We start from the raw sequence: 26,420 nt of genomic DNA, 5'->3' as shown, positions 1-26,420 counted from the left end.
GCACATGGCTTTTCAGGGTCTGAACAGTCACCCGTGGATGATGCCGAAGTTCCACCAAGCAAAGGGGAGCTGGGAGTCGCGCAGGGCATCCTCCCCACATCCTTGGTTTCGCACACTCTTTGTCAGATCTAGTTCTCTCTTTAAGCAGTCACCTTCCAGCCCTGACCCCTCTGTCCGTCTGACCAGATTGGCCCCTCCTCAACCCCACACCGCTCATGTCCAAGTCATCCTTTAGGAGTGATCCTTCCTAGTTCTCTCGTGGTGAAACGTTCCAGACCCACCTGCAGGCAGCTGGCCACTGTGTACTGGCTAAACTTGTTCATCAGAATGAGTCAGAACACCCGGTGGAGAGGGTTTTTTGTTCCCGCATTTTCATTAACCATCCTCGTTAATTGCGAAGGGCGTTTTGAGGAGTGGGCGCTCAGAGGCAGAGGCGGGCCCCTCCCAGACCCCCCGGGGAGCGCTGCGGAGTCGCCTGCCTACTGGAGCCAGTCTCCTGATGAAGCTAGTAGGTCCTGTCGGGCCAGTAGTGAAAGAGGACAGAAGTTCCTGAGTGCTGCTTTGGGTTTATCTTCTGTCTTGGGGAATGCCAGGTTCCAGGGAGAAAATCTACATCCAGGAGGATTGAGTAGCAGCCGCTCTGAAAGTCAAGTCTTCTGCAGCCCTAGTTGTGCCTTTAAAAAACAAACAACAACAAAACATTTTAACCATTTTCAGTGTCCAGTTCAGTGGCATTCAATACATTCACGTCGTGTTACCATCCGTCTCCAGAACCTGTTCATCTTCCTGAACTGGAACTGTGTCCCTGTTAAACACTGACCCCCACACACGCTCCCAGCCCCTGGCTCCCACCATCTACTTTCTGTCTCTAGGGATGGATTTCTCTAGGGACCTCACAGAGGTGGAGTCAGACACAACCTGTCTCCTCGAGCCGGGTTTATCTCAACTGAGCATAATGCCCTCAAGGTTCACCCACGTTGTAGCAGTTGTCGGCACAGCCTTCCTTTTTATTTTACTTTTTATTTGTTAAACCTTATTCATTTGTTTATTCAGTGAGAGGGTGGAGGGAGAGAGGGAGGGAGACAGAATCCCAAGCAGGCTCCACGCCGTCAGCGCAGAGCCCGACGCAAGGCTCGATCTCAGGAACCGTGAGATCATGACCTGAGCAGAAATCAAGAGTCAGACACTTAACCAACTGAACCACCCAGGTGTCCCTTGTTATTTCCTATTTTAAAAAATTAAATCGTCCTATTGCTTCTGAAGTGGCTGCTCGTCGTGGTTCTGATTTGCATGTCCCCGAGGATGAGTGCCGTTGCACATCTTCTCGGGTGACTGTCGACCATCTGCATTATCTTCTTTGGAGAAATGTCTGTTCAAGTCCTTTGCTGACTTTTGAATTGGGGTGTTTCCTTCCTCGTTGAGTCTTGAGGGTCCTCTTTGCTCATTGCATCTGACACCGTGGAGCCTTGCACAAACTGAAAAGCCAGCTTCAGTTACCTAACCACCTTTGACATCCTGGGGCCCGCCACCAGAGGGCTGGCATCTGGGAAGGAGGCGGGAACACTGGCATCGCAGGGCCTGCCAGCCGCAGACCAGCCGACTCCCCGTCTAAAGGGTGGGTTTATTAAAGAGGCAGCGTGAATCATTAGGAGGAGGTCGGGCCCCATCAACCTCCTTCCCTCTTCTGATGACAGATAGGTAGCCCGGTTGAGCAGGGAGACGAGGGGGAAGGTGTGGAAGCAGGAGGCATCTAAAGCAGGTCCCCCACGATGTTCTCGGGGCAGGATGAGAAGTGCTCGGGGGGGGGGGGGGTCAGGGTAATTCTGAGCTAGCCGTCCTGCAGCCAGGCTCATAACTAGCGAGATGAAAGTTCCCAAAGGGTGTTAATTAGAGCACCGCGGTCAGCCTAGAGGGAGGCCACTCCTGGGTTCCATCCTCCGCTCTGCCCTGTCATTTACTGTGTCATTTAGAAAGATAAAGATGTGTAAGGTTTAGTTATCAAAGCTGGAGTTGACAGCTGGAGGGCGGGGGGTGAGGGGGGGCGTCATCACAGTGTCATGGAGTCAGGACCCAGAGATCTCAGCGACGGAAACGAGGTAAAACATGAGCGCGAAGAACGTTTCAGTTCCTGTGCCTGCCTCTAACATCGCTTCCGGCCTCGGCGCTGTGGACATTTGGGGCCCGGTGATTCTCTGTGGTGGGGCCATCCTGTGCTTGGGGGACTCGATGCGAGGAGCAGCCCCGCCATCGTGACCATCGAAAATATTTGCAGACAATGCCCAATGTCCCCTGGGAAATAACCTCCACCCCCCCCCCCCGCCCCAGTTGAGCACCACCAGTCTAAATAAGCAACTACGGAAACAGAAACAGGGTGGGGAATTAGGGCTGAATGACAGCCTAGGTGGACAGCTCAGGGATTTCAGTGGATAGTAATCGTTTGGGCCAGCGTTTGTGATACCGCAGTCCTACCTTCTTCTCCCCACCCCCCAAAGGAAACTAATGTAATTAAGTTAGGCCCTTCTGGTACCAAGACAGTCAAAGCCAGGGCCCTAAGACAGTTAATTCCGTGTCTTATCCAAGGAGCTCTGCGAAGCACTCTCCCTAAGCCTGCCTTCAGGTCTCACGCAGATTTCCCTTCCTTGTTCAGACCTCCGTCCTGAGCGCCAGCGTCCTGCGTCAGCTGCCACCTGCCATCACCTTGAGCCCTCAGGGGCAGCTTGGGTGACTCCCCACAGAAGGCAAACCCATCACCTCTCCCCGCTCCCGGCCCCCATCTCTGCCCTTCCTGGGTCGCCCGTGTCCAGTCCCGACACCCTTCTCACCCGTCTCCCTGCATCCCCCACCACAGCCACTGCTTCCGGAGGCGAATGTGATGGAAGACTCTGTGCATAAAGCTGCCGGTGGCTTTAGTTTCCAAGATAAAGTATAAACCCCAAGGATCCCAAAGGCCTGGAATGGAACCCTCACACACGAGCCGTCCCCTCCACCTGCCTCTCTGCCTGTTCCATGTCTCATCTCTCCTCTGACCCGCCCCAGACCGTGTCTCCCTCTGCCCCTTCCTTCCGCAAATATTTACTGAGCATCCACCCTGTCCCGGGCCTTGTGCCAACAGTAAACAACAAATAGAGCTCCCCTGGTGTGTGGCGTTTCCTATCTAAGGAAACAGCACAGTTCACTGTTGGTACTGTTGGTGGATTCCATAGTTACAAAGTCACCCACTGACTGAAATTCACCCGTAACCCCCAAGTCAATACTCAGAGTGCTTTCTTGGACGTTAGACAGCACGGGGAGTGGCAAAACAAAGTGCGTATTCCCACGCCGCCTTCTTGTTTGAGCCCATTCTATAAACAGGTGTCCTCTTTACAGTGTATTCAGTGCCACGTTTAAGTGCATTTTTGTGCTTTCTGTTGAAATGGCCCCCAAGCATTGTGTCAAAGTGCTGTGTAGAGTTCCTGAGCACAGGAAGGCCGTGCTGAGCCTTACAGGAGAAAATACGCTATCAGGCAGACTTCATCCAGACGATGTCTATGGTGCAGCAGTGTTTGTTAAATAAGGTGTCTTCCGACTGAAACACACAGAAAATAGGGTTCTGTATTGATGCGTTGATGAAAATAAAATCAGAATTCCCTAGAATTCTAACTCAGTGTCGACAACCTTTCTAGATGTACCTGCCACAAATCCAGAGTGTCGGTTGTCCGTAACGCGCGAGACCCTAACGATGTTAGGACTGAGGTGATCTGATCCTTGTGGCTCCCAGGACATGGGAAGGAGAGGAAGTGGAGATCGTGGGGTGTGGGTCTTTTGCGCTTCCCCAAATACCTGTGTCTGGGGGCCTTTCCCGGCACTGGTGATAGACCCCTCAGCTTGGGCTCAGCCCAATTCCCATCACTTCTGCACTGCCCGTGTGTCCTCCCTCCAACCCACACTTGTCCCTGCCCCCCCCCCAATGGCAGCCCATGGAGCCCCATCCCTAGTAAAGGAACGGCCCGTCCCCAGCCTGTCTCGGGAGCACGCCCCAGGACTTCTCTGATCCACCCTCCCCTGAGCCCCTTTTCACTTGAGAACTCATTCTGAGGAGCCCTTGTGCACAGGGCCTCCCGGAGGAGTAGCTCAGGGACAGGTTCTAGTCGTGTGTGAACGAGGCACACGGGCAGTCTGGGCAGCGCCCTCTTCTCCGGGTACAGGCTTTTCAACCTGGAGCCTGCCCAGGTGGCTTTACCGAGTCAGCGGTTTTTGGACCACGCGTGCTCTAAGGCAGGTGGCTGTCTGCAGGAGTGAGCCCAGCCAGCCCCAGGCCCCGGCTGCAGTCTGTGCACGCTCCGAGACAGTCACCTGACCGAAAAAGGCCAGCAATTTTTAAGTTATAAGCCTTAAATACTTTATTTAACTTAAAGTAGATAAATGTGGTTTTTTTTGAGATTTTTTTAATTTTTTTTTTTAACGTTTATTTATTTTTGAGACAGAGAGAGACAGAGCATGAACGGGGGAGGGGCAGAGAGAGAGGGAGACACAGAATCAGAAGCAGGCTCCAGGCTCCGAGCCATCAGCCCAGAGCCCGACGCGGGGCTCGAACTCACGGACCGCGAGATCGTGACCTGAGCTGAAGTCGGACGCTTAACGCTTAACCGACTGAGCCACCCAGGCGCCCCTTGAGATCTTTTTAAAGTTATCTCTCCACCCAACATGGGGCTCAAACTCACGACCATGAAATCAGGAGTCCCCCTACTGAGCCAGCCAGGCGTCCCGATAAATGTACTTTTATTTGTTAATCTTTTGGTGCCCGACAGCCTTTCCTTTGAGAATAGAAATCCCTGTCATCTTTCTTGCTTCAAACCAGGCCTGGAGAGGGATGTGACTGGCTCAGTCCATAGAGCGTGCAACTCTTGATCTCAGGACTGAGGTTCAAGCCCCACGTTGGGTATAAAGATTACTTTAAAATCCAAAGAAAACCCGAAGCCTAGATTCTGTGATTGGTTTGATGGGTTTCCCCTCATTTGGGCTGGAGGGTGGCGGTTGTTAGAACGATCACCTTCTCATCAGATGGCATTTTGGTTTGCTTGTTTTTAAAGGACTTGCTTGTAAGTTTTAGGAACACTAATAACTCTTTTGCACTGGTGGTCAAGAGTTTAAATAGCACTTTGTTGTTAAAGAATGCATCTGTAAAAGCTCCGAGGGGCGCTTGGGTGGCTCAGTTGGTTGAGCGTCCGACTTCTGCTCAGGTCATGGTCTCCCAGTGAGTTCAAGCCCCGCCTCGGGCTCTGTGCTGACAGCTCAGAGCCCAAAGCCTGCTGCGGATTCTGTGTCTCCCTCTCTCTCTGCCCCTCCCCTGCTCATGCTCTGTCTCTCTCTGTCTCTCAAAAATAAATAAATGTTAAAAAAAAAAAAAAAAAAAACCCTCCGGAAACGACTAGAAATGGCTCTAGTTAAGCAGACATTTGCAGGCAGATGGCCGCAGAGCGTCCTGTCTGCCTCATTTGCCTCGTCCTGAGTTGTGTACCTGGATGGAGAAGAGGCTTCTGTTGTTAGGGTGGACCCGTTAAATGCAACTTGCTTAAGAGTGTACCTGTTCACCCGGGACGAGGAGCAGACCGCTCGTAGCAAAACGTGGTTTTTACTGAATATCGTTCTTAAGAATCTCTGTCTTCAGCTACTCTCATCTTGTTTTCCCCTTGAATGTTCTGGCTATTTCTACACATGGATTGCCCCTGAGTCCATATTCCCAGGTTTGACTGTCACCCTGGATTTTCAGCTGCCTTCAGGACTCCTGACCTAGTGTCCTGGGGGCATTGACAGCTCCCGCCTTCCTCTCTGCTGCACCTGCTCCGTGGCTTCTTCCAGTCCCAGCCCATGAGGGCACCACCCAGTGGCCCAAACCAGGTGTCTCTGTCTTCCCAGGCTCCTACAGCCACCCCCTGCCCTGGCCTGCCTCCCACCCTCTGCCTGCTGTAAGGACATCGTCACTGGCACGCAGACCGCTGAACTGGTTCCATCCCTCTGCTTCCTCTGGTCGCCCACCATCCTCTCTAGGAATGCACGTCTCATCCTGCATGTCTTTGAAATCCCCTGTGATTCCCCTTCAGGAAGTCACGGGGCCCTGGAGGGACACAGGAAACACCACACGCTCTCATGCCCCCTGCCTGCCCACCCTGCACAGACCCCCACCGCCTCTCCTGCAGTGGCCTTCCCCTTCCCTTCTTTTCTCCTAACGACCTCCTACTCATCCTTCGAAACCCAGGGCAGATGACCCCATAATCTTCCTCCCCTCCCCGCCCCCACCGAGAAGAATACTCATCTTCCTCTCTGGGACACTCCCAGCTCCCAGCACTAGACATCCCATAATTATTTGCTAACATGTCACCTCCTTGATCACCTGGGCTACTTGGGACTGGGGATCTGTCTCACTCAGACACCATTATTCCCGTGGAAAGCTGTGTTTTATGCTTTTTAAACAGATCTGCAAACTTTTTACTATTATTACTTTGTGGGGTGTGACTGTCTGGACAGCGCAGGGCTCTGTGGGAGGAGCCAAGCCCCAGTTTCCCCAGTTGCGGGTGTGTTAAGATTTCATGCATTCTGGGGGCGCCTGGGTGGCGCAGTCGGTTAAGCGTCCGACTTCAGCCAGGTCACGATCTCGCGGTCCGTGAGTTCGAGCCCCGCGTCGGGCTCTGGGCTGATGGCTCGGAGCCTGGAGCCTGTTTCCGATTCTGTGTCTCCCTCTCTCTCTGCCCCTCCCCCGTTCATGTTCTGTCTCTCTCTGTCCCAAAAATAAATAAATGTTGAAAAAAAAATTAAAAAAAAAAAAAAAAAAATTTCATGCATTCTGGTATCGAGCCCCGTCCCACGGTGTTGTCTGTGTTCAGGAAGATGCTGTCAGTCTTTCTTTAATTAGGTGCTTGGACATTAGGGACAGGCATGAGGCAGCCACCAGCTGGCCTCCTTGCCAGCTACACTCTTCAGATGCATTTCCTCACCGAGTCCTCCCCAGAGCCCTGTGAGGTCGGCGCCATTTACCGTTCTGCACAGATGATCGAGCACCCTCAAGGGCGCTAAGTAATTAGCCAAGATCGCAGCAGCAGTAAGAGCAGGTGACAGAGTCCAGATTCAAACCCCCATTCTTCCTGACTCCAGAACTGATGTTTTGGAAGAGAACAGTCATGTCCCAGAATGTCCCTAATTCTGCAAGCCCACACTTGGGGAAAGAAACTAAAGTGGTGGATCTTACATAACCTAATAGAAGCAGGCGTCAGAAATTGTCACCATCTGCTTTGAGCTTTTTCTCAAACTTGCCTTTTGAAATAAATTTAGATTTATGGAAGAGTTTTAAAGAGAGTGTACAGAGAGTTCCTATATACACCCTGCACCCAGCTTCCTCCTAATGCTGACTTTTCTTTATTATTATGATAAAAGTCACGCGAGCATTGCAGCAAATTTGGAAGCTAGAGAAACGAGGGAAACACCCACACAACTACAGTAAGCCATCCTTCTGTCTCGTCGCCTTCCAGGATTTTCTGTCTCTGTCCGTGATGTCCCGCGAGGTTGTCCTCGGTGGTGCAGTCCTTTGGAAAAGCAGTTTAGTGATACCAATCTAACATCGCAAAACGTATCTAACCTTTGCCTCTTTGAGAACTCTTTGCTGTCTCTTTGAGACACACGTCCAAAATTGGGATGGGTCAAAGGTCTGACCACAGCAAAGTCGGAAAAGTAGAACTTACGAGAACCAGAGCAACATGAGAAAGTGACACGTGTGTCTGATTGCTGTGGTTAATGAACGTGAACGCCCACGTGATACAGGCCAGGGTGCGGAGACACTGGTGAGTGGTGGAGAGAATATTGATTCGTTTCCGTTTTAATTTCTCTCTCTTTTTTTTTTTTTTTTTTTTTAAACATTCAAGTTCACTTTCGTACTGTTCATTAAGAGGGATCACCTTCAGGTAACAGTGACGTAGGTGACATTTTTCTCATGTGCCCTTATCAGTGTTTCGTGAGGACCGTTTCTCATCAGCCAGGAATCTTTGCAGGTGAAGAGTTCCTACGGCATTCTGTGCCTCCAGACCTTAACATGCAGCCGGCTGGATGTACGCCCCAGCATGTTCTCCTTTGTTCGCTTTTTTTCCTTCCCCTAAGATGACTCACCTGCCTTAGTTCTTATCTTTATTAAACAAGAACCATTTAGAGAAATGCCATCTCAGTATTAGACATTACTTTGCAGAAATGCCTTATTTACCAATAGAATAAATAAGCTGGCGGTTCCCCCCCCCCCAAAAAAAAAGCCTTTGAAATTAAGAATAAGAATTCACCCCCAGCCAATTAACATCTGGCTGTTTGGATCCTAAAACCTAGCTCTCTGCCTGCCTTTCCTGTCTCAGCCTCATTTTCCCTCTTATGCAAAATCAGAGTGACACTCTCCTGCACCTGTCGCAGAAATGATGCTAGACTGGGGAGCATTAGAGCAGAACAGGCCACTTCTGCCGGGATAGAGGCCTCGCGTTAATATTTCTGGTAAGCGACATACCATGAAGCATCCCTGACTCTTAGACATTCCAGAAGGAGAAGCAGCTTAGACTCGTGGGGTTTCTTTACCATGGACCCTGAGATTTTCTTTAGTGTGCTGGCAAAACACTTTGATCATGGGTCACCTAGCGGTGTTGAAAGGTCCTGAAGAGCCTTCTGCGTCTCAGAGGAACGCAACTCAGAGAAATCCGGGGCTGGAGGAGGCCGAGGGAGATCGGGTCCTGCTTTTGGGGGATTGGGGATAAGAACACCAACCACCCTGCCCTCATTGATCCCTTGACAGGCTGGCGGCCACGAGGCCTGTAACCGTAACCCCGCCTCCAGGCAAATAATATTCTGCCTGGCCTTCCTGCAGACACACGACACGAAAACCCGACAGGAAAGCCCACGTGCTGGGGTCAGGGCCAGGCTCGCCTGTGCAGCACCCGAGGATGAGGACGCTCTGGGTGCCGGGAGGAGGCGGAAGACTGTCCTTGTGAAGTCCGCCAGGGAGCCAGAGTCCCATGGAGACTCAAGGAGAAGAGTGGGCAGGGAAAGGTCCGCTGCAGAGTGTGGGGGGCAGAGGCCCGTGCTGTCGGGGCGGGAGCTCGATCTGCCGAGGCGTCTCTGAGGGTAAAGCAGCACATGAAGTCCCGGAGGCAGAGGAGCCCATTAAGATATGAGCACCGTGGGGACAGTCACTCCCTTCCTGACCGTGTCCTTCCCACCCCTTCCAGCAGAATCCAGGCACCACGCAGCCTGTTATGTGGAGCTTTTTAAAAAATCCCATCAGAGGTAATATCCCGAAGGCAGCAGGCCGCCCTCACCGTGAGATAGCAGGCCTCGCCTTGGGGTGCCCTCCCCCTGCCTCTCCTCTGTCCACCCACTGCCCTCCCCACCTGCGTCCTTCCGGCAGCGATGAGGTCTGCGTACCTGTGCTGGGAGCGGCCTGTCCCAACACATAGATCAAAGCAGTGCTGGCATCCAGAGACAGGTAACACCTGACCCTTGCCCTCCAAGAGGTCAAGGTTCAGTGAGGCATGAGGCAGTGTGTTAAAAGGCATAACCAGCGGTGTGCACAGGGGTAGAGGAAGGGCACGGGAGGGCCTAGGCTGTTGGGGGAGCTGGGAAACGGGGAGGGCGACCCAGAGGGACTCTGGCTGGGCCCCAAAGGCAGCCAGGCTAAGGGGTGCCTGGGCCAAGCCACCCAGGGCTCTGAGGCTTTCCAGTGCCACGTGTCAGCATGGCTGGGGTGCAGGAGCTGGCCAGCGGGTCCCAGCCAGGGCCGTGGAGATGCTAACCAGTGTGTGGTGAGACACGCAGCAGGGCGGACAGCGAGGGAGCGGACAGCCGGCCACCCAGAGGGGCTGCAGCTTGGGCCTACTGGTCAGGGAACAGGCATGAGGCCCGTTACATAGAAGGCAGGACCAGGGACCCGTTGGACTTGGGGGGTGCAGGAGAAGGCTGTACTGCAGAGACCCCCCCCCCCTCAGGAGCTGGTGCATGGAGGGAAGGTGTTATGAAGATGAAGGAGGTTCCAGACGAGTGTGGGCAGGGGCGTCAGTGAAAATGGAGAGAATCACATACAGAGCAGGGAGGGCGCCTCTCCTGGGAAGTGAGCGTCCCGGTCAAGTTCCCTGGTGGGGCGGTGGGGGGTGGGGGGGTGACCTGTGCACCAGGAGTGCTCGGTAGGAATCCGTCAAACACATGCTGAAGGATCTGAGGATCGGGACCCTCGGCCCCACTTGCAGAGCGCAGTCAGGTGCGCTCTCCAGTAAGCTGGAGATACGGTGCTTGGCCAGGCAGACGCTGACTGGCCTGCTCTCAGGAAGCTTCCGGCTGGTGGGGAACACTGACCCCCTGTGCAGTGGCAGGGGTAATGAGACTGAGGAAACATGGGGCAGGGGACCCAGCTACTAGTACGAATTTAGCCCAAGAACGTATCCAGTGCAGACGAAGTATTTCATGCATGTGTCCGTCAGTTTTAGTTATGAACTCGGTGAGACCTTGGAAGCAACCCAGGAAACGTGCCGTTGGAGGAAGCTTGGAAGGAATCGTAAGCAGCTTCTGAAATGTACTTCGCAGTAGAGTGAAATGTTCATGGCATGACCTTGGGCGGAAAGGCAAGATGCAAAATTGTGTCTGCACCCATGTGTTAGGTGGACCCTTCCGTAGGCTGTGAATGGTTGATTATTAGCAAGGGTCCCATTAAACGGAACTAATAGAAATAAGAATGGGATGGAATGTGCTCAAACAGGAGTAGCGGTTTTCTCTGGTTTGTGAAATACTGGGTGGTTGCTCTTTCATTCGTACTTAAAGCTAGAAATTCCTCCCCGGCAGTAACCCCGCCCCTTGTGCTGTGAGCCTCGAGGGAGAGCCTGCTTGCTTCCGGGCCTGCCAGTAGGCCCGCCCTTCCAGAGGACCATCCTTGGGTCGTCTTCTCTGGCCAGTGTCCCCATTCTGACGCTCTTCCTCCCAGGTCGCAGCTGGGATCTCGGTTGTTCAGTCAGCCTCTGGGCGTGCCCCTCCTGGCCGGCGCTTGGCCCGGACGGGCTCCTTGGCCCTCCTGCCTCTGACCCTCCGCGGGACTTGTCAGAATACGGCTTTCCGGATGCCCTCCTGGCCGGCGTCACCACGAGCCACCCACGCACTGAGCTCGGCCTGGGCCTGAGATGAACCCCCGGGCAGGCGTGGCTGGCCAGTGGCTCGGCCCTCATGACTCTTGTCATGACACTGATGTTGATGCGGCCTAAGATGACCCAGCCCTGTGAGCACCACACTGCTGATTTTCTGAGCCTGCTGCTGCCCCCCACCCCAACCGCCTTTGCGGAGTCTCTTGATGTTTCCTTTACTGTAGCCTGTCCAGTTAGTTTTGCGTTAACTCCTCTCCCTGCCTTTGTTTCCACACGTAACTTGAAGCAACTCGTCTACTCCAGGCGACTTTGGTAAGCAAGCCGACTGCGTTCCCATCTCAGGCAAGACGGAGGACGGAGCCAGTGGGCGCTCCGCTGGCGATCCTCTTTCTACCTGAGGTGGGGCCGTTACCAAGCTCGGGTGTGCGTGCTCAGTAAGTTTCAAAGTCGCCCAACCTGTCCTCATCCGGTTCTTCCTTCTCCCTCAGATTTACACGGGCGTCCTGTGGGATCCAGCCGGCACCTTGCTGGTGCCCCAGGAGCTGGTGTATGCTCCGTGCCCCTACCGTGGCCAGCACCTGCCAGGACAGGCCACCCACTCACTGTGATGGCTGTAAACACCTCTGTCTGCTGCACGCTTGGGCTGCCCGGATTCCTGGCCTGTTTCTCAGATTCACGGCTCACAGGCCTTTTTCTTTTTTCTTTCTTTTTTTTTTTTTTTTTTTTTTTTTGGGGGGGGGGGCCACAGTTGAACATTGAGTTTTTAAGATTAATTTCTTCTTTTGCCATCCACGGTCGCTTTGCCCTCCTGCCACCTTCGTCGCTTCTGTCCTCCCCAGCTCCCCAGAGTTGCCACACACAGGCACACACAGTCTCACCGCGAACTGTCTTCATGTCTGAGATGAGGTGAACTTCTGATCCGGCGGCTTTAACTTGCGCCCTGTGGCATTGAGCGGCTGGCATGGGCTGAGCACTGAGCAGCCAGGGTTAGCTACGCGTCCTTCTCTCCCTCCTTTTACCTTCCTTCCTGCCCTTCTATGCACACATCTCTGACCCTTCCCCGTGAAAGGTGGGGTGCTTACATAACAGAAACTCATTTCGCACAATCCTGGAGGCTGGTGGTTCAAGGTCAGGGTGCCAGCAAATTTGGTTTCTGGTGAGCGCTGTCTTTATGCCAAGAGAGGGGGTGGAAGGAGGGAGGCATCTGGCTCTCTGTGTCTCTTCTATGAGGACACTGATGCTACCAAATCGGGGCCTCACCCTTATGTCCCCCCTTTAACTGTGATTACTTTCTTGGAGACGCCGTCTCCAGACACAGCCACGCTGGGGTTAGGGCTCCAACAGACACACTTTGGAGGGACACAAACACAAAACATTCAGTCCATAACATGGATGAACCTTGAAAACGTCGTGCTAAGTGAAATAAGCCGATGCGGAAAGATGAACACTGTGTGATTCCACGTATGCGAGGACAGACCCGTAGAGAGAAGGGAGGAGGGTGGTGGGTGCGGGGCTGGGGGAGGGGCGTTCTTGTCTAGCAGGTACAAGGTTTTTGTTGGGGACAAGTCTTGGCTAGAGACAGTGCCGGTGGTTACACACATTGTGAGTGTGTTTAGTGCTGCTGGATCGTACGCTTACAGATGGTCAAGAAGATAAGTGTTCTGTACATTTTACCACAGTACAAAATAATGATAATAATTAGTAAAGAAGAGAAGGAAAACGGGAGCGCCTACAGTCCCAGCCCCCTCGGTTCCAGGAGAGACCCCAAGGCTGGCAAAGGGCAGCACTGCTGTGAGAGGTCAGGTGGGCCCAGGGGTTCTTGGCCACAGGTGTCTTGCACCAGCAGGAGGGGACAGAAGGTGACAGCCCAGACCAAGGTCCTTGGTTGCGAGCCTACTGAGCCGAGCCCAGGCCATCTGGTAACTCTCTCGACCAGGGTCACTCCCTAGGTCCCTGCCTTTGCCGCTTTGTTTTACACGGTGGCCCCCTGGAGGGGCCGCTGCACAAAGTCCCCAGGTTCCCACCCAGGAGGCCTTGCCGGCTGGGCCCAGCTCTCTGTAGGGTGGCCCCACGTCCTGTGGATCACTGACTTTATCTTCTCATGTTGTCTCTTCGAGTTTTAGAACCCGTCACAGCACGTTTGTCTCCCCAGATTAAGGTAATTTGCCGTGAGGCCCTCTGGCCACGTCTCTTTTCCGCAGTAACCCTCTCTGAGTGTTTTGAAGCCGACCTTCTGCTTGGCCATCAGAACTGCTTTCTGAGGTCCTGGTTCCATGGTGTCCGGCACCTTCTCCAGTGATCCTGTCTGGGAGGCCATGCCCTCTGGCCTTCCCTCCGAGAGGTGAGGGGAAGGAAGAGACAGGTGCTTGTTCTTTCTGCCGAGGCATCCGGGGAGCAGTAGGACTTCTATACGTATTCATTGATTTTTATGTTTATTTATCTTTGAGAGAGACAGAGACAGAGAAAGACAGAGAGACAGTGCATGAGCAGGGGAGGGACAGAGAGAGAGGGAGACAGAACCCGAAGCAGGCTCCAGGCTCCGAGCTGTCAGCCCAGAGCCCGACGCGGGGCTCGAACCCAGGAGCTGCGAGATCATGACCTGAGCCAAAGTCAGACGCTTTACCGACTGAGCCACCCAGGCGCCCCCAGAGTTCTACATCTAAATGCGTTCTTAGGAAACACGGTTTTATTCGTTGTTGGGTGCTCTGAGCTGCTGAATTGTGTCCCCCCTCAAATTCTCACGCTGAAGCCCTCGCCCCCATAGTGATGGGATCTGGAGGTGGAGCCTTTGGGAGGTAATTAGGTTCAGATGGGGTCACGAGGGTGGGGCCTCCAGGACGAGGTTAAGTCCTTGTAAGAGGAGGGAGGCCCAGAGAGCTTGCTCACCCTGTCCCCACCCCTGGAACACACACGGGAGACCTGGGCTGGCTGACTGCCAGCTGGAGAGAGCGCCCTCCCCCAGGACCTGCATCTCTCCCGTGGCTTGTGAGGAGGAGCACTTTTTCGTGTGCTTTTTTACCATCTGTATATTTTCTTCGATGACGTGCATCTTCAGCTCATTTGCTGATTTTCGAAATGGGTTGTTTGTGTTTTTACTGTGGAGTTTTGACAGCTCGTTATACATTCTGCATGCTAATGCTCCGTGAGCTGGTGGCTTGCGGGTATTTTCTCGCATTCTCTAGCTTAAGGAGCCAAAGTTTCCAACTAGGCTGAGGTCAATTTAGAGATTTTTTTTTCCCCCTGTCTTTTGTGGATCAGACTTTTGGTGTCTTATCAAAGAACTCTTCATGAACCAAGCCCTAGTTCCTGAAGATTGTGTATCCCTTGTTACCTGTGAAATGTTTCATAGTGTGACGTTTTCCGTTTCAGTCTGGTCCACTTGGAGTTCTTGGGTGTGAAAGTTCAGGTCAAGGTTCATTTTTATTCTCCTGGCACACATAGGCATTATTGTCCTGTTTTTAACTTCCTGAATGATCGACAGAGTAATACAGAATATTTTGTAGTATCATAACCCGCATGTCCTGTATGGTATTCATGCTAAAAGCATATATTTGATATTAACATTCTTTTGCTTTGTGGAAGGGATTTTTTTTAAACATGGATCTTAGGATCAGTTGCTTTTTTTTTTTTTTTTTTTTTTCTTAGAGAGAGAGAACATGAACAGGGCAAGGGGCAGAGAGAGAGAGACAGACAGACAGACAGAGAGAGAGAATCTTCTCTCCACGCTCAGTGTGGAGCCCAACTTGGGGCTGGATCCCAGAATCCTGGGATCATGACCGGAGCCAAAATCAAGAGTAGAACGCTTAACCGACTCAGCCACCCAGGCGCCCCATGATCTTACTCACTTTAAACATTATTTCTCAACCATTTTCTATCCAGGAGCAACTCACTGTGGGTGGTGGCATTATGGATTATTTCTACTTTTATGCCTTTTCGTGATTTCTAAGTTTTCTACACACGTAGTCAAGAAGATACCCACAATTTGTTTTAATAGTGTTTGCTAGGTTTGACGTAATTTGGGAGTAGAGGGTTGTGAATTATTTTTATCGGGTAATAATCAGGTTCAGGAAGAGTATTCTTTCTGGCTCACACTTACTTCTAAGCCCCAAGATGCTTGTTTTTTCCCCCTTTGCCCCTGAGGCACGGGGTTAAGGTTTTCTGTTGTGTTTTGCCTTTTTTTTTCTTCTATAGGCTTATTCTTTATACTGTCTTACTTGTGTAACATCGAAATGAAGCAGGGCAGGGAAATCAATGAGCTGTCTTGGCATCGATTTAGTTTGATTTAGTCTATTCTCAGGTGGCCGAAGAGCCAGGAACTGTGAACTGAAAACTTCATCTTGTCTCAGATTTTCTTAATTGTCTCTCGAACACTCGCCCAAAGCGCGTGCTTGCTAGAACTCTCCAGAGACAGACGCCAATCTCAGCCTGCAGGGAAAGTCTGCACTGAGACAAAGAGTGGGGGCAGGGACAGGGACGGGACGCAGGACCGCAGTAAAGATGAGAAAAGTGACAGTCATTTTGAAGCCAAGCTTTTGAAACCGCTGTGCAACAGGGGGCGGCTGTTCCTGCCTAATGATGTCACTTGGCTGGTCCCTTTATGCGACCCTTTCCAGAAAACTGGGGGGACTTCTGTGCCAGGGCCCATCTGCCTTCCCAAGCTGTTCCTGGTTGCCTTTGAACAGCTGGAGGGATCTGCTATTGAGAACATAAAATTCGTGCTGGGTGGCTCGAGCTGGTTGAGTGTCCGACTCTTGATTTCGGCTCAGGTCATGATCCCAGGGTCGTGGGATCAAGCCCCACGTCGGGCTTCATGCTGTTAGCAGAGCCTGCTTAGGATTCCCTCTCCCTCTCTGCCCCTCCCCTGCTCGCTCGCTCACTCACTCTCTCAAAATAAGTAAACTTTTTAAAAAAGGGTTTTTTTTTTTCCTTTTTATTTTATTTATATTCAGGTTAGTTAACATGCAGTATAGCCTTGGCTTCAGGAGTAGAACCCAGTGATTCATCGCTTACATATGGGCACCCAGTGCTCATCCCAACAAGGGCCTCCTTAATGCCCCCCACCCACTTAACCCAGCCCCCAGCCCCCCCTCCAGCAACCCCCAGTTTGTTCTCTGTATTTAAGAAAGAGTCTCTTATGGGGGCACCTGGGTGGCTCAGTCAGTTAAGCATCTGACTTCGGCTCAGGTCATGATCTCATGGTTCGTGAGTTCAAGCCCCACATCGGGCTCTGTGCCGACAGTTCAGAGCCTGGACCCTGCTTCCGATTCTGTGTCTCCCTCCCTCTCTGCCTCTCCCCAGCTTGTGCTCTCTCTTTCTCTCTCTCTCAATAATAAATAAACTTAAAAAAAAAAAAGTTTAAAAAGAAGTACCTTTAGTATTTAAAAAAAAAAAAAAAAGAAAGAGTCTCTCATGGTTTGCTTGCTTCCCTTTCTGTTTTTATCTAATTTTTCCTTCCCTTCCCCTGTGTTCATCTGTCAAGTTACTCCAATTCCCCAACTAAAAAAAAGTTTTTGAATTAAGGGATGGGTACTGAATTTTTAGATATAATTCAGTTGCATACTTAATAGTCTACAGCATAGTGTGAACATAGCTTTTATATGCGCTGGGAAACCAGAACACTCATTTGACCCGCTTTATTGTGGTGGGTCTGAAACCGAACGCACAGTATCTCCGAGGTGTGTAAGTAAGTAGGGTCGTGATATCTGTCACACAACTTAGTCGTCTGATTTGCTCACAGAGACCGCTCTTCAAGCCACCAAGACAAAACAGGTTTTAAAAAAATAATCATCACGGGGCGCCTAGGTGGCTTAGTCGGTTAAGTGTCCAAGTCTTGATTTCGGCTCGGGTCATGATCTCACGGTTCGCGAGTTCGAGCCCCACATTGGGCTCTCTGCTGTCAGCACAGAGCCTGCCTTGGATCTTCTGTCTCCCTCTCTCTCTCTCTCTGCCCCTCGTCTGCTCGCTCGCTCTCTCTCAAAAATAAATAAATGTTTAAAAAACAATCATCATGAGAACAGGCTGCAATTTGTTGCTGAGAACAGCATGTATTTTTTTTCCTCTGGGCAAAGAACTTTTCACATTTTCCCTATTGGCCTCCTGTTTTTGCCCCTGCCTCTTCCCCAGGTCCCTGCGCACAAACGGCTCTCTGGTACGGTCTCTGCAGCGGGCCCAGTGCACGCCGATCGATGGCCCCTCTCAGCAGTGGGCAGACGGTGCTAATTAGGCCCCGAAGCAGCGGTCGTGGCAGTCGTGGCGGTGTGCAGACAGCGCTAGGCGGCCGGGTGCTCACCTCTGCTCCGTGGCCCCAATCCCAGCACCGCACCGCCGCCCCCTCCGTCCCGCCACGTCTGTCTGGTTTAGGAAGACACGAGGGCAGGACGAACGCACATTCCCGCCTCTCTCTGCCAAGGGCAGAGTGACTGACCCACACCGTCTGTTCTGCTCCTGCAGAAAGATGGCTGTACCTCACCGAGTTTATTGGCTGGTCCAAAGCTTTACGGAAGGGCGTCCGACTCTGGGTTTCAGCCCGTGTCGTGATCTCGCGGTTCATGGGTTCGAGCCCCACATGGGGCTCTGCGCCGACAGCTCGGAGCCTGCTTGGGATTCTCTGTCTCCCTCTCCCTCCGCCCCTCTCCCACTCGTTCTCTTTCTCTCTCTAAATAAATACACTTTAAAAATAAAAAATGAAAGCTTTACTGAGCTATAACTCACGTACCATACAGCTCCCCCACGTAAGTGGGGTCCCAGTCACCACAGTCAGCGTTAGAACCCCACAGAGAAACCGTATACCCCTTAGCTGTCGCCCTCTGTTCTCCCCCAGTCCCACACGGCCGTCAGTCTTTCTGTCTCCATGGCCTTGCCTCTTCTGCCCATTTTCCTGGAGACGGACGCCTACAATATGTGGTCACTTGGGTCTGACCTCTTTCACTCAGCAGATTTTCCAGGTTCATCCAGGATCCAGCCTGAAGCAGGGCCTGGTTCCTTGTAGGGCCGAGTAATAGCCCATCGTGTGAATGGACCCTGTTGTGTTTTTCCAGCCATCAGTCGACGGACCTCTGGGGCCAATTCCACTTCTGGCTGTTGCGAATAGTGCTGCGTGAACCTTTATGTACAAGTGTTTGTGCGGGTACCCGTTGTCGCCTCTTTCGGGCGTGTACCTGGAGCGGATTCCTGGAGGGAGTGGCACCTCCACGTTTAACCGTTTGAAGAAGCACCAGTTTTCCAAAGCGCTCCACCGCCTTGCGTTCCCACCAGCAGCCCCACAGTTTTGCGTGTGTTTGAGAACGTTGGAGGCCCAGGCCCTGGCAGGCACGCCCCCGGGCCCCTGGGTGGCTGGTGTTTTCAGGGTCTGTAGGATTTGTCTGAAGCAGGTATGGGAAGACAGCAGACCTGGAAATGACTGCCATGAGAGAAGTTTGTACTCACGGCCCCCAGGAGCAGGAGGCGGGGCACGCCATACAGGGCCACAGGGGGCTGCCGGATGCCCCAGGGTCAGTCAGGAGCCAGAGGGCGGGCATGAGTGGAAGATGTGGGCAAGAGCCTTCACTGTGGTTTCCGTGGGGAGGAATGGTCGGGGTGGGGTGAACAGGCTTAAGACTGGCTGGATTGAAAACCCCAGCGGGCTCTGGGGTGCAGGCGCTGGCCCTGGTTGTCCGGCCCCGGGCCCTGGGGTAATCGGGGCAGGGGGACGGTGGCCCCGAGTGTGAAAGCCCAACGGACGAGGAGGCTGGAGCGTGGGCTCTGGGTTGCTGGGTGTGCATGTGAAAGGTGCTCTTGCAAGCGAGTCCTTTCCTGTCTCTAGGATCCCGCCAGCCCTGACAGGGGCAGGCTTTCCTGTGTCGGCAAGGTGCCACCTGTCAGATCATCAGAAATACGGAGTAAGGGGCGCCTGGGTGGCTCCGTCGGTTAAGTGTCTGACTTCCGCTCAGGTCGTGATCTTGCGGTTCATGAGTTCTCTGCCCCAGCTCGGAGCCTGGAGCCTGTTTCGGATCCTGTGTCTCCCTCTGTCTCTCTGCCCCTCTGCAGCTTGTGCACATACTCTCTCTCTCTCTCAGAAATAATAAATGAATAAACTTAAAAAAAAAATACAGATTAAAACGACATGATTGAAGCAGCTGGTCTGTCGCAGAGCCCCCCACTCGTGTCTTGATCAGGCACTCATTTCCGTGGCTGCACATGTTCTAGAAAGACTCGATTAGTGATTGTCCACCCCTTACTTTAAAAGTCTTAAGTGGCGTGAGAGGGGCAGTAGTGGTTAGTTCCTCCAGAGGAAAAAGAATGATTTATCTCCAGAGGCCATATTGCTGTCAGATGTACAGCATTCTGTTTTTCTGTAAGAAGTCCCCCCAGCTCGGAGACCTTTGGGGAGTGTGTGTGTAACAAGTCATAAGGAAGTACAAAGAATATCAGAGCTCTCAAGAAATAGCATGTGTGTCTGAGCAAACAAGGGTGTTCTACAATGTAATAGTAATTTCTCAGTCAACAGTGTTCTTACGTACAGCCTGCCCTCATTTATTCCCGGATTCTGTATTTGCAAACTTAACTTCCTCGCTGAAACGTGTAAGTAACCTGGGGGCGCCTGGGTGGCTCAGTGGGTTAAGTGTGCGACTTCGGCTCAGGTCATGATCTCGCGGTTTGTGAGTTTGAGCCCCGCGTCGGGCTCTGTGCTGACCGCTCGGAGCCTGGAGCCTGCTTTGGATTCTGTGTCGCCCTCTCTCTCTGCCCCTCCCCTGCTCACGTTCTGTCTCTGTCCCTCTCTCAAAAGTAAATAAACATTAAAAAAAAAAATCTTACACGTAACTTCCAAATCAGTACCTGTGGGGCGTTCACAGTCACGTGCAGCAGACGTGTCCAGTGAAAATACAAGTCCCCAGCACGCATGTTCCTATCCAACAAGGTGACGTGACCTTCTGCCTCCTTACTTCACCTCGTACTTGAACAAGCGTCCTTTTTGCAGTGTGCTTAATGCCATGTTTTTCACATTTTTGTGCTCTCCGTCGGTGATTTGGCTGTTTAAAATGGCCCCCCAGTGGGGCGCCTGGGTGGCTCAGTTGGTTAAGGGTCCCACTCGTGACTTCGGCTCAGGTCATGATCTTGTGGTCTGTGAGTTTGAGCCCCGCGTGGGGCTCTGTGCTGGCAGTGCAGAGCCTGCTTGGGATTCCGTCTCCCTCTCTCTGTCCCTCCCCTGCTTGCTCTCTGTCTCTCTCTCTCAAATAAAAATAAGCTGTAAATACACACATACATACACGCATAAAATGGCCCCCGGGCATCGTGCTGGGGTGCTGTCGGGCATTACTGAGTGCAAAAAGGCTGCGATGCGTCTTTCGGAGGAGGAATTACGTGTGTTAGGTACACTCCGCTCCCTTCAACCATGAGTTGTAGTCCTACTGACCATGAGTTCAATGCTAATAAATCAACAGCATGTATGAAATAAGGTGTCTTTCAAGAGAAACACATATAAAGCAAGGTTGCGTATTGATGGGCTGATGACGGGCGTGGGCAGAAGTTCCCGGGAACCTAGCCTTGTAGCTTCCCCAGGAGCGGCGATTCGGTATTGGCTAAAGCAGGGCTCACTGCAACTTTATGGAACATCACTATGGGGAATAATGAGAGGCCGCTGCAACTTTTTGTCTTGAAATAGCTTAAAATTCACAGGAAGTTGCAAAACTAGTACAGAGTCTCAGGTGTCCTTCACCAAGCATCCCCCAGGGATGGTAATCTGACATGACCTCAGCCCGTGGTCAAAACCAGATCACTGGCATCTGTACAGTATTGTTAACTCGGGGACAGACCCTGTTTGGGTTTTGCCAGTTGTCACCTGCACTCTTTGGTGAGGGAAAGGGAGTGAATAGTTCTAGGACATTTTATCCTTTGTATGTAGAGATCTGAGTAACCCAACTCCACTGTCAAAGGGCAGAAGTGTTCCATCCCAAGGAAACAGTGACTCCTTAAATAAATAAACAAACAAACAAACAAACAAACATAATATTGACCATTTTAACCGTTTAAAAAAATTTTTTTTAATTTGTTAATGTTTATTTTTGAGAGAGAGACAGCATGAGTGAGGGAAGAGCAGAGGGAGAGGGAGACACAGAATCCAAAGCGGGCTCCAAGCTCTGAGCTGTCAGCACAGAGTCTGACGCGGGGCTCGAACTCACAGACTGCGAGATCATGACCTGAGCCGAAGTCAGACACTTAACCAATTGAGCCACCCAGGCACCCCCGTTTTAGCCATTTTTAAGAGTACATTCCAGTAACATTAGCTACATTCGCACTGTTGTGCAACCACCCCCACCTCTGTCTCCAGAACTTTCTCATCTCCCCAAACTGAGATTCTGTCCCCATGAAACATGGACTCCCAGCCCCTGGCTCCCACCATCTACTCTCTGTCTCTGGACGGGACTCCTCTAGGGACGTCCTGTGAGTGGATTCGGGCAGTATTCATCCTTTTGTGTATGGCTTATTTTGCTTAGCATGATGTCCTCAAGTTTTGTCCGTGCTGTAGCAAGCATCAGGATTTCCTTCCTCTTTATGGCTGAAAAATATTCCATAAAACAATGATTTCTTGACCCGTTTTGCGGGAGGCACTGCCCTCCATTCTACTCGGGAAACAGCGATCAGAATAAATAAGTAAATTGTATCATATGTGAGAGAGACCAGCTTACTGTTCTTTCAGCTGAAATTCTGTCCCTTGTACCCCTTTGAGTACCTGGTGTCCCTAGTCATGACCCTTAGCCGTGAATACCTCAAAGTATCTTCTCAATTATCAAGGGAAGATTTAAGTTACTGTAGATTTAGTGTGTCCATCATTTATTAAACTTCTTGGGGACTAGTGATGCTCAGAAGATGTTTATGGTGACTTTTTCTCCTGCAGACTCTTTGGTTAAAGCAGAATGTGGGACACCTGGGTGGCCCAGTCGGTTAAGCAACCGACTTCGGCTCAGGTCATGATCTCGGCAGTTCACAAGTTCGAGCCCTGCACTGGGCTCTGTGCTGACAGCTCAGAGCCTGGAGCCTGCCTCAGATTCTGTGTGTCCCTCTCTCTCTCTCTCAGAAATAAACATTAAAAATATTTTTTAAAGCAGGATGTATCTCACTTCGGGTAAGATGTCGGGTCACAGGAACAGTTGGTCAGCCAGGCAAAGGACACATTTCAGGGTTGGTCCCATATTTGTATATTTGGATCATAATTGCCTAGGTGGGGTTTACAGTGGTGTCGAAATGGCAGGAAATGCCTGCCCTGGACCACGGAGGCCTCAATTTATGACTTTCACCTTGGTGAATGGGTGTTCATATATGAGAGAGAGCCTCATCACCTTTGTCTCTATGATAATAGCAGTGGTAAGCCACTTAGTATCATGACGCTGGGGTGTCTGGGGTCACTGGGCAAATGTCACCCCCACCATACAGAGCTGTGTTACAGAATGAACGGCTACGGATACGTGTTCCGCGTGGAATATGGCATCACGCCGCCTAGTGCTTAAGTCTCAGCTGATAAGCTCCGTCCATTGCTCCTGGACCAGTTTTCTCTCCGACATGTACCCAACTGCATGTTTCCAACCACCCTGAATTTCCACCTAAGTTAAAACTTTCAGAATGCAGAATCCCACTGTGCAGAAAAGCTCTTAAGTACATTTTCCTCTAGTGCTGGTCCCTTAGCCACCCCAAAGGTCATGGTCTGCATGCGGCAGAGAACCACGGTCCCCACTACTTCCCTGTGTGACAAAAAACGAAGCTTCGGGGCGAGGGCGCCTGGGTGGTTCAGTGGGTTTAAGCGTCCAACTCTCAGTTTTGGCTCAGGTCATGATCTCATGGTTCCTGAATTCGGGCCCCACATTGGGCTCCATGCTGACAGTGTGGAGCCTGCTTGGGATTCTCTCTCTGTGTCTCTGCCCTTCCCCTGCTCGCTCTCTCTCTCTCTCTCTCTCTCTGTCTCAAAAATAAACAAAATAAACTTAAAAAAAAAAAAACAAAAACAAAAAATGAAGCTTGGGTGCCCGGGGGGACCCAGGAGCCAGGTCAGAAAGGCTAGTGGACAGATTTCTTCCTTTTATAAAAAAAATTTTTTTTTTTTTTTTTTTGAGAGAGAGTGCGTGAGCAAACTGGGAGGAACAGAGAGAGAGGGGGACGGGATCTGAAGTGGGCTCTGTGCTGACAGCAGAAAGCCCGACACAGGGCTTGAACTCACAAACTGTGAGATCATGGCTTGAGCCAAAGTCAGATACTCAACTGACTGAGCCACCCAGGCGCCCACAGTCGCCTCCAGATTTCTTCCTAACGTTGCTCTTTGTCCTCGCCTGGAATAGAGCTTTCAGTGTGGTTTTCACCCTGAGAATGAATTAGCCAAGCAGCCCATCTCAGCTCAACTTGATTTGTCAAATAGAAGAGGGTGAGAGTTTGGCCTTCTGAATTTCATCTTTCCATCAGTGGGAAAGGTGACCAGAGAATTACACACATCCTATCATCTCGTTTCCTACATTAACGAGCAGATGAGTGTGAAGAACCCTTTGGAGCCCCTGTCGTGTGTCAGGTTGGTTTGCAGTCGTTCCGTAAAATAGGATTGGCACCTCTCGTCTGTCCGCTCTGCTGCTCAAATTCTATCAGAGTGCTTTTACGGTCAGGGGTGCGTGTGGCCACACATCGTGCCCTGCAGTCTCTGGGTCTCGGAGTCATCCTGACATCCGATCTCGGGTTAATTACAGCCGTGTGTGTGTGTGTGTGTGTGTGTGTGTGTGTGTGTGTGTGTGTGTGTGATGTCGGCACGAGCCACGCCAAGCGCAGAGCTCTTGGTGATTTTAGATTATTTACAGTGAATATAAACTACTCTCCGCCTTTTACCTCCTGCCAAGGTGGAAGGGGTGTCGGGGTTTTTTTGTTGTGATTTTACCAAAGGAGAAGATATTGTGCGATTTCCACACTAAATGGTCACAGTGGGGACCAATTTCCTGCCCTCCAGACCCGCTGTCTCAGCCAATACAGTAGGAGAAGACGCGGCTTTACATTTCTAGAAGGATCACACGGAGGCATAAAAGCGACGCAGCCCGGCCTCGCACCGCGCCAGGCCCTGGAGCCCGGACCGTGAACATGGGGAACACGCATTCCAAAAGCAGTGACAGAGACGGCGCGCTCCGTGGCCGCCCCGAGCTGTCTTTCTACAGCTCTTTTCCTCGGAAATGGAGCGAGAACGTCTTTCTGGATAACGAGCTGCTGACCTCCAAGATCCTGTCCGTGCTGCGGCCGCAGTCGGAACGGGGCTTCCGGACGGGCCAGCTCCGCTACCCTGCCCACTTTCTCAGCACCAACTCTGTGTTTGCCTCTGTCGCAGCGTCCTTAAAGGAGCACCCGAGGGCCACCCTCTTGTCCGATGGCAGCCCGGCCCTGTCCAGGAATGTCGGCATGACGGTCTCACAGAAGGGGGGGCCACAGCCAGCACCCAGCCCGGCGGGAACGGGGACGCAGCTCGGGTAAGTCAGGTCCCGTCTCTGCGCCAGGGGCAGCTACAGGTGAAGGGAGGGAGCAGGATGGGACATTCCCCTGGGACCCCGCAGATGGCCTCTCGGAAAGGAGACCCTCAGGTCCTTGTGAATCTGATCGTAGGCCCCCAGCCACACGGTGAAATTCCTATTCACACTTGTACTTGGCCGCTTGCAGCCAGCTGGGTTCATACCCTTGAAGGGCCCTTGGGCGGAGTTTCTGTCCGAGCCTGAGATGATGGTAGAAGTCCCACTGAGGTTGCCGTGGAGGTGGCATCCCGTTACTTACGCCTTAACCCTGTCCTCCGTGGACTCAAGGTGGTTCCCATATTTCTCCGTTCGGCGGTGTTTCGGTTGAAAACGTAATGCTAACAGATGTCATCACGGTGGTCCTTGCATGGGTTGGCAGGGAAGGGGGCTGATTATCTTTTTCCGTTAAGAAGGGTTCTCCACCCTCACCTGTGAGCGTGGCTGTGTCCACCTAACTCTCACTCGAAAGAATTGCAGGGGCTCCGTGGGCTCCGGTGGCCATTAAAGGAAGTGTACAATTCAACTCACCCTGAGAACATACCTGGACATTGAATTGAAGTCAGTTATGATGGGGGGGGCGTCCTAATGTTACGATTTTTACAAACAATCTGTGGGGTGCTTGGGTGACTCCGTCCCGGTTAAGCGTCAGACTCTTGGTTTTGGCTCGGGTCATGGTCTCGCGGTTCGTGGGTTCAAGCCCCATGTCGGGCTCCGCGCTGAGAGTGTAAAGTCTGCGTGGGATCCTCTCTCTCCTTTTCTCTCTGCCCCTCCCCTGCTCACTCACTCTCCCTCCCTCCCTCCTTCTCTCTCTCCCTCTCTCAGTAAACTTCAAAAAAAAAAAAAAAGTAAAATCAATTCTTTTAAAAACAAAAAGATCTGTGACAAAGTTTAAGTGCATATAGAAATCTGGAAAGTTCTCAAATAGATTTGCCTTCCTAGAAAGGGTGTGTATGTGTATTTAATTCAGATTTTTTGAATAATGGTTTTTATGATTTTTATTTAGACCAGTCACAGGAGAGATGGATGAAGCCGACTCCGTATTTTTAAAATTTAAGCAGGCAGCTGATGACTCTCTTTCGCTTACATCTTCGAATGCCGAGCCCATTTTTGTAGAAGGTACGGCCCTCTGGCTTCTTTCCCAGGTGCCACGCTGGGAGAGTGCCGGGACCCCTATCCTTGTGTCCACAAGGATACGGCCTGGGGCGGCCCAGAGCCAGTGGAGCAGTGGCCGCTTTTTCTTCCCTCAGACCCTTGCACGGCCTCGCTGAGGAGTGAGATCGAGTCGGATGCCCGCGAGTTCGAGGCCGAGTCCTGGAGCCTCTCTGTGGATGCCGCGTATGCAAAGAAACAAAAGAGAGAGGTGGTAAAGAGGCAGGATGTGCTCTATGGTGAGAAGTTCTGCACCGTCACGCTGACCTTCTACTTCCTTCTTTTCCATCTTTGTTTTGATTGATTGCGCCTGGGAGTCTGGGCTCCGCTGGGACCTCCAGCTCCGTCTGCTCCCCCAGGGCAGCCCTGCTCTCCCAGTCAGGGAAGAGGTGACCAGGGAGGGCTTTGTGGGAACGCATCCCTGAGGACGAGCGTGGCCGAGTGCCCAGTCCTGACTCATCCTGACCCTGCTGGTGACCCTGAGAGAGAAGACTCCCCCAGGCCTGTCCCAGCCATCCCTGGTGACCACAGACAACGCCCCCCCCCCCAGGGGTTTGGGAGACATGTGACGTAGCACTGGCTCCTGGTTGGGACACCCCTTCCCGCTGGCCATTGGAGGACCTGGCTGTGGACAGCCGCTGTCCTG

The 26,420-nt window shown here is 52.0% G+C and overlaps 1 protein-coding gene across 4 annotated transcripts in view; it reads left to right on the top strand.

Moving 5' to 3' along the window:
• ARHGEF18 (Rho/Rac guanine nucleotide exchange factor 18) overlaps positions 1 to 26,420 on the top strand; it is a 90,306-nt gene that overhangs the window by 45,551 nt on the left and 18,335 nt on the right. For 3 of the 4 annotated variants that reach the window (XM_030299175.2, XM_030299158.1, XM_030299191.1), the window contains 3 exons: positions 24,448 to 24,586; positions 25,629 to 25,741; positions 25,873 to 26,013. In XM_030299175.2, coding sequence (XP_030155035.1) covers positions 24,448 to 24,586; positions 25,629 to 25,741; positions 25,873 to 26,013 — 393 coding nt within the window. Of the gene's footprint in view, positions 1 to 9,190; positions 9,206 to 14,492; positions 14,497 to 24,447; positions 24,587 to 25,628; positions 25,742 to 25,872; positions 26,014 to 26,420 lie in introns of those variants that run through there. The other variant, XM_030299184.1, reaches the window with a different exon arrangement.

Source organism: Lynx canadensis, chromosome A2, assembly GCF_007474595.2.
Source record: "Lynx canadensis isolate LIC74 chromosome A2, mLynCan4.pri.v2, whole genome shotgun sequence".
Lineage (NCBI taxonomy): Eukaryota > Metazoa > Chordata > Mammalia > Carnivora > Felidae > Lynx > Lynx canadensis.
Note: the sequence above shows the minus strand (reverse complement) of the source record. Positions and strands in the feature narration are given on the sequence as shown.